Source organism: Lissotriton helveticus, chromosome 7 (assembly GCF_964261635.1).
Source record: "Lissotriton helveticus chromosome 7, aLisHel1.1, whole genome shotgun sequence".
NCBI classification, from domain to species: domain Eukaryota; kingdom Metazoa; phylum Chordata; class Amphibia; order Caudata; family Salamandridae; genus Lissotriton; species Lissotriton helveticus.
In genome coordinates, this window is record NC_136068.1 from 1676139426 (window position 1) to 1676152608 (window position 13183).

At 43.9% G+C, this 13183-nt stretch overlaps 1 protein-coding gene across 1 annotated transcript in view; it reads right to left on the reverse strand.

Annotated features, from left to right (window-relative positions):
• Positions 1-13183, reverse strand: part of LOC144767613 (putative methyltransferase DDB_G0268948) — a 293468-nt gene that overhangs the window by 127898 nt on the left and 152387 nt on the right. The window contains exon 4 of the mRNA XM_078651016.1: positions 11669-11882. Coding sequence (XP_078507142.1) covers positions 11669-11882 — 214 coding nt within the window. The remainder of the gene's footprint in view (positions 1-11668; positions 11883-13183) is intronic.

Below are 13183 nucleotides of genomic sequence, written 5' to 3' on the forward strand. Positions count from 1 at the left end.
CAAACTCCGCGAGCGTAGCGTAGTGCTTCGCCCAGGGTTAATGGAAACCCCTCAACACAACACCTGTGAGCCGAGTGCTCAATTAACCTGTGACACCCACTCTAGGACATAGGAATATATACGAAGACCCGAGCGATCAGTATCCCCATATATTTCCACTGAACTGTCATACAGATTACCCAAGATATTACTGCTCTTCTCACCTACCTCAATAATTGACAGCTTGGAGTGAAGATATAGTCTAATCTTCACCTTGACTTCTGACCATTGCTGCGCACTGCTGGGACTGGTCTAATCTCCACTGGGTGACATGCGTGAGGAGTTCATTGGGCAGCACGCTAGCATTCCCCAGCTAGTGCCTGAGACAAGCTGGGTTGCTCAGCTCTCCTTGGGCGCACTACACAAGATATCTGAAGTCGGCCACAGGTTTCTGCTCTGTTGGGAGCCATGGGAAGAACTGATAAGCCGCAGCCGCGACTCACTTTTGAGACTCGCAAGCCCACTAAGGCCCTGCAGAGTACTTTGCAGTCTATTGAGGGCACGATGGCTGCATTTAATCATCACCTTGATCACATGTCATTCCAGCTTGAAAAGCAAAACGTGTGTATGGGTCAGGTCAGGTGGAACATAGGGTGGCAGCTACAGAGCATGGTTTGAGCTCAGTTGCAGACAAAACACTGAACATGGAAAAAGTAATGGCTCTCATTCAGGTAAAAAATGTGTATTTAGAAGCGTGCTCCCGGCACAACAATATATCCGCATTACTGGGCTGCCGGAGTCCACGAATGTGGGAAAAATAGAGACTTATATAGAACGCCTTGTCTCTGATATTTTTGTCACGGATCAACTCTATAGCAAGTTTATTGTGGAACATGCCCATCGTTCCCTTGCTGCCAAGTCGGTCCCGGGGGCGCCACCTCGCCCAATCATGGCTAGGAACTTGAATTACAGGGACCGTGACACCATATTGAGGATGGCATGTGAGAAAGGCACACTATGTCGTCAAGGTAACACGCTGGCCTTCTTCCCTGACTTTACAGCGGCCAGGAGGGAGTTTAGTTCTGTGAAGAAGTTTTTGCAAACCGAAGAGATCCCTTATGCTATGTTGTACCCGACCCATCTGCACATTGGTATGGACAGTAACTGTAAGATCTTCTCGTCCTCGAAAGCCGCGATGGAGCACGCTAAGCAGCTGAAGAGCAGGAGACGAGAGTCCAGTAATGCACCTGACGAAGAGGAGTAGTAGTGGGATACATAAATAGACTTGTAATTACATACCTATAAGTCTGACCGGACTGCCCCCATGGTGCTGAATGGTCCACCAAGTAGCACTGGTCGGGGTGCGATGCATGCAGCATCACTCAAGTACACTATGAATACCTATTATTTATAGTGTTGTCTTAAGTATCCTGAGTTCCTTATGTGTGTATCACTGTTTGAATCATCGGTTGCTTCTAGTAGGGGTGAGTTCCCCTTCTCTGGGGGTTAGCCTACGCAACCAGTTGGGGTTTTAATCAAGGTACTTCCTCTTTATAGCCTGAAACCTAGGGAGCTCCTGCACTTTGCCTAAGTGGGCACTCTGGTGTGTATACAGCTTTATGACGGCACAAATTAGACCTTCATGGCCACCTCCTACTAGATGGGAGGTTAGTAGCACTCTGTGCCCCCCACTAATGGGTGTTCCCAGCTTATCTACTGTTGTTGTTGGGGATGGGTTGGGTGTAAGGGTGGGGTATTGGAATGGCTTTGGCAGGTTGGGGTTGCTGAAGTGGGACAGGGGTTTGGGGAGTTGGGTGGGGGATGGCAGAATGATGTTAAAACCAGCTTGGAAGATCTTTATGTGGGTATGTAATGGCTGTCTGGGAGACAATCACTCGCTATATCTCCTTTCTGTTTATTTGGGGCTGGCCTTTCATCTATGAATATTACAATTAAGTTCCTCTCCTGGAAGGTTTGCGGCCTAAACACACCCAAGAAGATTAGATCAGTGTTTGCATATTTAGACTGCATGGGATTGCAAGAGACACACTTAACAACTAAATCAGCGAGTAAAGTAGGCACGCGTTGGGCGAGTCCTAGGGCCGCATCCTCTTACTCTATATGTGCTAGGGGTGTTCTCACTCTGGTAAGAAAGGGTGTACCCTTTACTATAACTCGTTCAGATGCAGATGATTGTGGGCGAGTGGTGATTGTACATGGGCAATTGTGTGGTGAGAGCGTATTGATTGTGAACGTGTATGGTCCAAATGTGGATGACCCTGCCTTTTATTCCGATGTGTGGTGTAGAATTTCGCTGTTCCCTCCGGTCACAATTGTAAGGGGGGGTGATTTTAATCTGTGCCTCGATGTCACAATGAATAGAGCGGGTAGCAGCGAGATGCGGACCAAACATGCTGCGGACGTACAACTGGGGCTGTTAGATTTTGGTTATGTTCATGACATTTGGCACAGACTCCACCCCGCTGGTTGGGAGAGCACATTTGCTTCGGCTGCATAGTGGTCTTGGTCCCGAATTGATTTTTGGTTGATCTCAGGGACTGTCTGTAGCTTGACTGTTGTGATGACGCATGAGTCATGCACTCCGTCTGATCATTTCCCTGTAATTCTAGTGCTGCAAATCTGTGCGTATCAGAAACCACCCTTTGCGTGGAGACTACAACCCTCAGAACTGAAAGATCCCGTTTTCAGGCAGACCATAGCCATGGCAATCAAAAATTATTTTAGGAAGAATGAGGGGACCGTAGAGAGTGCAGGAGTGCTATGGGAAGTGTTTAAGGTCACCATACGAGGATCTTGTATTGGGGCCCAATTTGGTGTCTTGCATGATATCCGACGTAGGATAAAAAAATTTGCATCGGATATTTCTCAATTGGAATGAGACTCTGAGTTGGATCCCTCCACTGCTAAATTGGCTGCTATAAGGGAATTTGTCACTGAACACAATGCCACAGTAGACCAGGAAATGTTGCACTGTTCACTGCACAAAATAGCAGGGTATTATGGTGAGGGCGGCCGTACTGGCAGATCCCTTGCGCAGAAGCTCTCGGAACCACGAAGTCAAGAGCATATATGCGAACTTATTGATGGTGATGGGGTAGCCCATCATTTAACAGCGGAACTTTGTGACACCGTTTTACAGTTTTATACTGGCCTCTTTGCCTTCAGAGAGTCCCCACTGACTGCAGAGATCAATGCGTATCTTGATGATGTGGCACTTGGATGGTTGTCCAATGCTTATCGGTAGTACCTTGTGCAACCGTTTCATGAGGAGGACGTTAAGGAGGCCATAATGTCTCTAGCAACCGGCAAAGCTGCATGGCCAGATGGGATGACCAGCGAATTTTGTAAAGCGTATGCATCGGACCTTGCCCCTAGGTTACTTAAAGTCTATGCAGAAGCCCACGAGACACGAACGCTGCCGTCCTCCCTCCGGGAAGCTCTCCTTGTCACATTGTTAAAACCAGACAAGCCCTTGAACCAATGTGGGTAATCCCAGCCTCTCGCGATCATTAACATAGATACCAAAATTATAGCAAAAATGATTGCCATTAGACTACAATCCCTAGTTCCCTGCTTGGTGCTGTCATACCAGACTGGGTTTGGCACGGAACGCACCACGACTCATAATTTACGCACTGTCTTCTCTACTCTGCATTATTTTGAACCTAACTTCCAGGCGGTGGCCGTGCTGCTGGATTCAGCAAAGGCCTTTGATTCTCTGCAACGGCCCTATATGTTTGCTGTATTGAGTAGAATGAGCTTTCCTCCCTTCTTCCTACTGTGGCTCAGGGTGCTATACAAATGGTCCGGTTGCCCATGTCCGGGTCAATGGGTGGGTGTCCTCAATGTTCCACATCGAAAGGGGTATGCGGCGGGGATGTCCCCTCTCACCTATGCTTTTCACTTTGGCCCTGGTGCCCCTTGCCTGTAAACTGCGTCAAAAGCATGCCCTGCGGTTTAGAGAGAGGCCGCTGATTGTCTATCTTTACGCGAATGACATGCTATTATATGTTTGCGAGCCTGCTACACGTCTATCTGCGCTGCTCAGGGAGTATGTACAATTTGAACGATTCTCTGGACTTGAGATCAACTGGTCCAAATCAGTAGTGTTTCCTCTAACTAAGTTCACGAAGGAGGTGGAGATGGATTTCCCACTTTCCTGAACATCTGACCGTGTGAAAGACCTTGGGTTCTGGGTGCATAGGGACCCAAATATAGTCGTACCTGAGAATTATGGGCGTACGGTTGTGCGCATTTCTGAGCAGGCTGAGAGATGGACGCATCGACCTCTCTCTTCGGCGGATAGGATAGCGGTAGTCAAAATGGTCTTTTTGCTTAAATAGTTTTTTTTTTTATCAACATTCCTATAAAGTTAAATATAGTGATGTTCCAAACTTTGCAATCAGCGCTTTTAACCTTTGTGTGGGAAGTAAGAAACCCCGATGCAGGTGGGATCTTCTAGTTCAGCCTTTTGGCCGTGGTGTCTTCAAGGCACCGGATCTCAGACTGTACTATTTGTGCGTTTCCCTCAGTGCTTTCAACCTCACGTGGTTATTGAATCGGATGCTGTTCTTCCTCCATCGTTGCAGGCAGTGACCCTCGCAAGGGGATCGGGTGGCCCACGGAGCGAAATTAACCCTACCCAGTGTACTGCGTGGGCATGGAGTATGCTTGCGCCATGGGCTCAATTACCCTACTTATACTCTCCGTTGCTACCAATATTTTCACATCCTGATATCTCTGCAGTGCGTGAGGCGCCAGCCCTCCGGGTATTAGCCGCAGCAGCTATCTCTCGCCTGGGAGTGGTGGGTCAATTTAAAATGCTACAGGAGGCGCAGAAGGGTACGGATCGTGGTTTTATGTCCAACTTTACTTACGTCCAAGTGCGTCAAGCTGTCCACGTAGAGTTACCCGGAGGAGCCCACCACTCTACGGGCATTGCAGGCAATGCTGTAGGGAGGGGGACGCAAAGGCTTAATCAATAAACTCTACAATGCCTCCTTGCGGGAAAGGGATCTGGAAAATCATCCTTCTTGTCTACGTTGGCAAGCAGCTTTGGGTATACCTAACGCTCCGGAAGTTTGGACAGAGTGCTGCCAACTCACTGGTTGCCTCACGGCTAACTGCAATCTTCAAATTATCCATTTTGAATTCCTGCACCAAGTATACTACTCTCCCCAGCAATTACACAAGTATGGTCTGCGTGAGACTGCTAATTGTGTGCAATGTGGTGCAGCAGATGCAGATTTTTTCCATGAAGCCTTGATGCGGGTGTATTGGCGTTCTGGACAGCTGTGGCGAACATCCTTACAGACATCGTGTTGGAGCCTGTGTCTGGCACTCCTAAGATATGCTTACTAGGTTATGTCAAACCTCTCAAGCCCTGCAACAGGTGCATCGTAGTGGTTTCTATCTTTCTTCGCAAAGCGGCCAGTTGTGCAGTGCTGGGGCGCCAAGACAACCCCCACAGTAAAGAGATCCCTGAGAAGTCCCGCCCTAAAGATTACTGGGCCCCCTAATGTGTATTTGTTGCCCCACCCTGACCTATTATAAACTTCATGTGCAACACCTCCCCCTTTTTTTTTCAGCTCCACAATTATGTGGAGGCCCTTGCTATTATGCTGATATTTGTTACTTATCCTGATATTTGTTACTCCCGAATGTTATACTGAAACTGGTGTGTTCATAGTTGCCAGCCCATAATGATGGAAAACACATATGGACTTTCATTTCAACCTTGTCTTGCTACTGCCTTACATAAGATGTTTATTGTTGCATCCAAGATGCACTGTAATTATACTATTGCTCTGCCTGGGAGGGAGGGGGTTGGGCGGGGGTTGTGTGGCTTATATGACTTTCTCATTCTGTCTAAATGTGTATGCACAACTGTTTATATCTTCTTGAAATTGATAAATAAAATAATAAAATAAAAAATATACATATTGTCAGCATGTTCGGCGCACAGCACACCTTTGATGTTCATGTTTAGCACATTTAATTTGAGATGACATGACTTTTACCTTGGCAATACTAGGCATTAATGTGAGTATGTCAACAGTCGCACATGATGTTGAGGTACATACAGGGGTTTTAAGTGAGCTGGGTCTCACTGGTGCTGTGCATGTCACTTATTTAAGGGTGCCTCGATATGGGTATCTTTCATGCTCTGTTTTGTTCACTGCTACAGGTGGTCAGGTCCTTTAGCTGGTATGCGTTGACAGCAGGCACATCGATGAGCGCATGGTCACACTCCTCACTTCTCACTGGCGGAGTAGTTACGGCACGACGTCATGCCAGGTGAGCATTGTGGAGAAATGAAATCCTTTAAGGATTCCTTTTGTCTCTGGAATTCACTCCTTTGGAGACATCATTGTGTTGTCATCAGGGCTTTGAGCGTAAGATTTCCCATTGTTAGATGCAAGCCACAGTTGCTGCTGCATTATCTTATGCAACTGACAAACATTGACAAGGCCAGTAGTCCGGAGTTGCGGTAGGTATCATGTTACATGTTGTATCATATATCTGGGTGCAAAGGCAGTGACAGAAAAACGCTAGTCCGGTAGCCCAATATGCTAAGCCTAGATTTATGTCTTAGGTTTTTAGCCCACACACTTGATTACATTGGCCAGGCCCCTTTGAGAGACCCACCTGTTTTTTCATCCCACTTAAAGCCTTGGGTATCTCCATTGCTCATTAGCGATGTGACATGGCTAAAGGGCCGATTTCATATGTGCCGATGTTGTATTTCCAAGGACATGTCCTCTGGTACTAGCTCATCCAATTCAGTTAATGATCAGAGATTTGTGTCTTTTCTATGTGTATCTGACTACTATGCCACCACTTCATGCCCTGTGTTGTGCTTTTTGAGCTTACCTCCTGTGGTTTGTGAGGTTTGACAGAGTTTCCATGCATGTGTTGTGTTTACCCAAGTCTTTCTGCTTTGATGAAATGGGACATTTTCTTTTTGTGGTCTCGTTCTCGTATTCTGCTTTGCAGTTGCATGTGACTTCATCAATGACACTGTGAATCATGTGGCCTCTCAATGGCATTGGCTGTATGTGCGCGGCCTAAAAACCTATGGAGGTTTCTAGATTTGGCTACCAATTGCGTGATGTGGGGGTCATTTGGCTCCATGATATTTTTGAGGGGAGACAGAGGGCCTTGTGGGAGTTGTAGTCTTGCTGTAAGGGCTCAATATCCTCCTCCTTAGTGAGAAGGCTAGCTACCTGTTGGGAGGCACTGTCGACAGTTAGCTGCCACATGGTTGTGAGGTGGGGAGGGTGAGCCATGCTGTTTGAGAGGGAGGCCAGGTGCATGAGCTGACTACCTACCTGTGAGGTTGAGCTGATTAAGGAAATGCGGTCCTTGTGATCCATTCATATTGTAAGCGTGCATCGCACATGAGTTTGTTGTGGGCGGGTGATTGGAGCTCACTTGTTGTACCCTGCTACAGGGGGTCAGCTGGAATGCATTGACAGCAGGCACATCAATGTGTGCATGTTCACACTCCTCACTTCTCACTGGTGGAGTAGTTCGGCATGACATCATGCCAGATGAGCATTGTGGGGAAGTACCATTCTTTAAGGATTTCTTTTGTCTCTGGAATACACTCATTTGGAGACTCATGTGCAGCAACATCATTGAGTTGTCATCAGGGCTTTGAGTGGAAGATTTTCCAATGTTAGATGCAAGCCATAGTTGCTGCTTCTTTATCTTATGCAACTGACAAACATTGACAAGGCCAGTAGTCCGGAGTTGTAGTAGGTATCATGTTACTTGTTTTATCATATATCTGGGTGCAATGGCTGTGACAGAAAAATGCTAGTCGGGGAAGGCCAATATGCTAAGCCCAGATTTATGTCTGAGGTTTTTAAGCCACGCTCTTGATTACATTGGCCAGGTCCCTTGAGAGACCCACCCGTTTTTTCATCCCACTTAAAGCCCTGGGTACCTACTTTGCTCGTTAGCAATGAGTGTCCTGTGCACACGTATATCTTAAAATTGGTTCTCAAGTGAGAACCCAAAATACTTGGAAGGCGTTCAATATATGATTTCAGAGTCCATCATCATAGATTATGTATATTTAATGGTTCAGTGTTGATCAGTACATACAAGAGCAAATGACTATTTGCTCTTGTACTGATAAGTACCGTAGCGGGTTGTGGGTTTAGAGGGGAATATGGTGGGAAGTAATTTAATTTTACTAATTTAATTATAATTTTTTAGGAATTATAAATTAATTTTAATTAATTGGTAATTAATTTTTATGAATTGGCAATTAATTGAAATTAATTGATTAATTGATAATTATGTTCTGTAGTGGGTTATGGGTTTATAGGGGAATAGGGTGGGAAGTAATTTAAATCTAATTAAGTAATAATTTATTTTATTTTATTGTTTTTGTTAATTATATAATTGTTAATTAATTATTAATTGGTAGTTATTTTTTATTAATTGGTTAATTGATAATTATGTTGTGTAGTGGGCTATGAGTTTATAGGAGAGTAGTGTGGAAAGTAATTGAAATGTAATTGAGTAATAATTTATTTTAATTAATTATTTTTGTTAATTATATTATTGGTGATTAATTATTAATTTGTAATTAATTATTATTAATTGGTATTTATTATTCATGTATTTTTACTTTAGTATTCATTGGTAATTATGTTTTTAATAATTATGTATTGGTATTTGTAAATAGTTTAGATTTATTTATTAATTTATTTTTTTAATATTTTTAACTTCTTCTGGAGTGGGAATAGTGATTTTTACCCCTACGCTATCCAACTCTTTCCCTGCTGTTGCACTCTCTGGAGTGGGAATAGTAATTTTTACCCCTAAGCTATCCAACACTTTCCCTACTGTTGCACTCTCTGGAGTTGGAATAGTAATTTTTACCCCTACGCTATCCAACACTTTCCCTACTGTTACACTCTCTGGAGAATGAATAGTAATTTTTACCCCTACGCTATTGAACACTTTCCCTACTGTTGCTCTCATTGGAGTTGGAATAGTAATTTTTACCCCTACGCTATCCAACACTTTCCCTACTGTTGCACTCTTTGGAGTGGGAATAGTAATTTTTACCCCTACGCTATCCAACATTTGCCCTACTGTTGCACTCTTTGGAGTGGGAATAGTAATTTTTACCTCTATGGTAGCAGACAGTTGTTTTTTTTGGAGTTATAATAGTATTTTATTCCCACTGGTATTTAATATATTTTGTATAGTTTTATCTAATGTAGTATATAATTAAATAGGGTCCTAGATACATTTACAACACCCACTCCACGTATAATGTCCATCATTACTAAATACTAAGCAATTATAAACATATAACTATGCATGTGTTTTCCATCCCACCCCAAAATACATAAATGCATTCGAAATGGTATATACACGAACATGAGTAGTATACTGTATGCTGTTCAAGCAATGATATCATTCAGGTAATGCATATATTGTACATTGTAATGATGACTGAATGAATCACGAAAACTACATTTATATAATGGCTCTTAATACAGAAGAGAAGGTCGAGACCATTTCATCACATATTTATACAATACTGTACATGTGCTAGAGGCTAAGGCAACATATTGTCTCTAGAGTTTCAAAAATAGAAATCTTGTTCTCTAAGAATAGTTCTACTTTAAGCAGAGTATCATGTGCCCAAAAAAAAAAGGTAAATATTTTGGGAACGGGAAAGGAATTTCGCTTTCAGGGCAAAAAAGTAGTTCCAATAGTTTTTTAGGAGTTCTGTTTATCAAAACTGAAGGCCGAATTCAGAGTTCAGGAAAAGCTATGTGCTCATGTTTTCAAAGGTTATTCAAAAAAGCTATTCTCGTTGCTAGGAGAGAACATTAACTCAGATAGGCTGGCAAAGAATTTTTCTACAACAGTAGGTGAAAGTTGGACCAGGTCAGAAAAAGTAGAAATAGTGCATATGTGAGATGCATCGCCGTCATTGGTGTCCAGATCAGCAATGGTCACAGAAGGTTGTACCTGTGTGCCGCTTTCAAAGGTACTGCTGATGGGAGTGTGAGACAGACGTGCAACGCGCATTCTTCTCCGCAGAGCAGGCATCTTAGAACAGGTAGGATGCAATCTTGCCAGATTGGTCTGAATGAAAGAAACCAGGTAGTATTCAGATCTCTTAGGCGAGCCAAGCCGAGTACTTTAGTTATCCGGTCTCTGTATCTCATCGCTAGGAGCGTTTCTTCCATGGTAGCCTGAGTTTTGTCTGTGGCTGGACTTGCCATATCGGAGCAGAAGGAAGAAAAATAAAATTCCTGCTATGAGTCTCAAGATGAGAGGCAGGCTAAGTTTACCTTTGTGAATACTGAAAAATAAGAAAGTTAGACTTTGGTCAAATCTTACCTTTGTGAATACCGAAAAAGGAGTAAACTTACAGAAAAGTGTACGTTTACCTTTGTGAATCGGGCCCTATAATTGTTCAATCTATGCTGGCATACCAATCAAGCTAATGGCCATCAAATGTATGACTCAGCGGTACATCGCGTACAACAAAAAATAGCATTTAATGTGTGGGTTGAAAGACAGAAGAGATTATGAGTTCCCTTAATGGCTGCTCTCATCAAATAAGATATAATTTAAGGATAACTGTTAGATCTACAGATGCTTGTACATTTTGTGAAAGAGGACACCCGCATATTAAACACATACCAAACGCACCAAGAAGCCTTAGAGGGGAACAGAGTATTGGTTCAAAATTTGATAAGCAACTAGACAGCAACAAATTAGGGAATAGTGGTTGACCCACTCTGGAGTTTGTCCTCGTAGTGAATATGGTCCTTTTAGACCAACTAACCATATCCCTATTGCATATATGCATCAAACAAAGGTGTCGATTAGGATGGCGGATGGATCTGCCTCCGTCCGCCACCCCTGAGGTGGAGGGACCGACCGCAGGGGCAGCGGCGGTCCCTCCGTTGCAATTAGGATGTGACCGCCACCCTGGCAGTCACATCCCGTATATATTACATTGCGGCGGGTGCTGCTTTAAGCAGCACCCGCCGCAATGTAAAATATGCATGTTTACCTTTGGCATGTACAACTTGGCAGGCACCGCGTGGTGCCTGCCACTTTGTGCATGCCAAAGCAGGGGGGTACCATAGGTACCACCCATGTGCACCCCCCAACCCCAACACCCTGGGGGCTCACAACGGGCCCCCAAAAACAAAAGACCACATGCTTTTCCACGGCGGAATAGCCACTGTGGAAAAGCATATTTCCGCCTGCATCGTGATATGGCTGGCGGTGTCTTGCAGACACCACCACCATGTTTGTGTACACCCACCGCGGATCAGCAGCAGACGGATTTGCCGTCCACTGCTGATCCCAACGCCATCATAATCTGGCGGTGGGTGTTTTCTATGACCGCAGAGGTGAATCCGCATCCTCCAGGCCCGCGGTGGCTTCTGCCGGCCCGGAGGATGCGGATTCACTGCCATCGTAATTGTCCCCAAAGCTCGGATGTGCGTTGTGCACAACTCAGCCGTATTAATTTTCTGAAAAGTTTTCAGTCCTATATACAACATATCCTCATTAATTACACTGCTTTTAAGATATTTTTATGTATCGAAATAAAGCATATCAACCAACCATTAACAATTAATTACACAGTGATAACAGAATATGCTCTTACCTCCATAAATGTATCAGTCAAGCATTTAGAACAATCTTTGTAGTGAAGATCAAAGTGAGGATACAGGCTGGACAATGCCAGACATTCACTGGGCTTGAGTACACGATCTGTTTCCCTTATGAACTCCTCAACTTCAAACCAGTGGGCCGCAACCGAAGCAGTTATAAGGTCCACAGAGCCATCTTCAAATGGAATCTTCTCAGCAGGGGCAACACTAAACATAATACCAGAGTTGTAAACACATGAGACCATGATCTTAACAATAATATTAACCTTGAAGCTTTGTGAAGTCTGACCTCGCTACTGCTGCTGTCCTTAACATCTACATCTTTGAAATGTACTAGATCTACACAGCCTTTGTCACTGGTCACTCAGATTCAGACCAATGACTGTAATTGAAAACTTTTGCAATCAGTTTTAGACAGAGGAAAAGTCAGTTGCCCTATAAATGAATTCAACATTTTTGGCATCATATTTAATGTGAAAATATTTTAAAGTGGTTGTCTTGTTATCAACCAATAATAGCTATAGGAAATGATCATCTGTTGTGTGGTTCCCCACCAGATTTCCTGCTTTGGTGGTTTTAAAACTCTGTGCACTAAATCTGTGTTCCTATGCTTCTCCTCTAAACTGCACAGTGGGCATGGAAATAAAATGGCATTTCATAATGTGCTGCAATATATTTTGTGCCATCCATTGTAGTGGCAATGCAGGGGCCAGCATCACGCCATGCTGTAAATTGGTGCTCTTTAGAAGAGATCCAACTGTGAGAGGCAGAAGGTTGGAAACACGCCTGCACTGGAGACACAGAACATTTCCTAGAAGTAAGCGAGCAGCATGAGACATCTCTCACCCTCTTACTAATCCGGCAGGATATACAAAACCCTTGCCTCTAGGAGTCTGCACAATTTACTACCTCTAACCAGTTCTAAAGTGATTTTTGCTCACTCTCCAGAAAATGGGTTGTTTGTCATATATCTAATTGGCATATTTAATTTACTTGTAAGTCCCTTGTAATGTGGTTTACCATATACCAGGCCCTGTAGATTAAATGCTACATTTGAGCCTGCAGCATTTATTGTACCACCCACTTATGTAGCACTCTAAAATATATCCCAAGTCTTCCACTGAAATGTTGACTCAGCACCCCATAATCTCGCTTGGTATTACATATAAGTAACCCTGGGCTGAGGAGTTTGTGGAGTCTTCTCAACTCCACGCTCCGCTGGGAACGTAAAAGTCATGGCAAAACTCCAACTCCATGGTAGAGGGGAGTACGCCCCTCAGCAGAGTTCAGTAATCCCCCCCCCAAAAATTCAAAACCCACTTACCTTATATATATATATATATATATATATATATATATATATAATATATATATATATATATATATATATTATTCACCGAATTGCCCTTAGCATTTAGGAGGCACACGACAGGTCTCCGCCTTTCCCGGCTTCACATTCAGCGCGTCTCCCCACTTCGCAAGTCATTAAAATGCCCGACGCGTTTCTG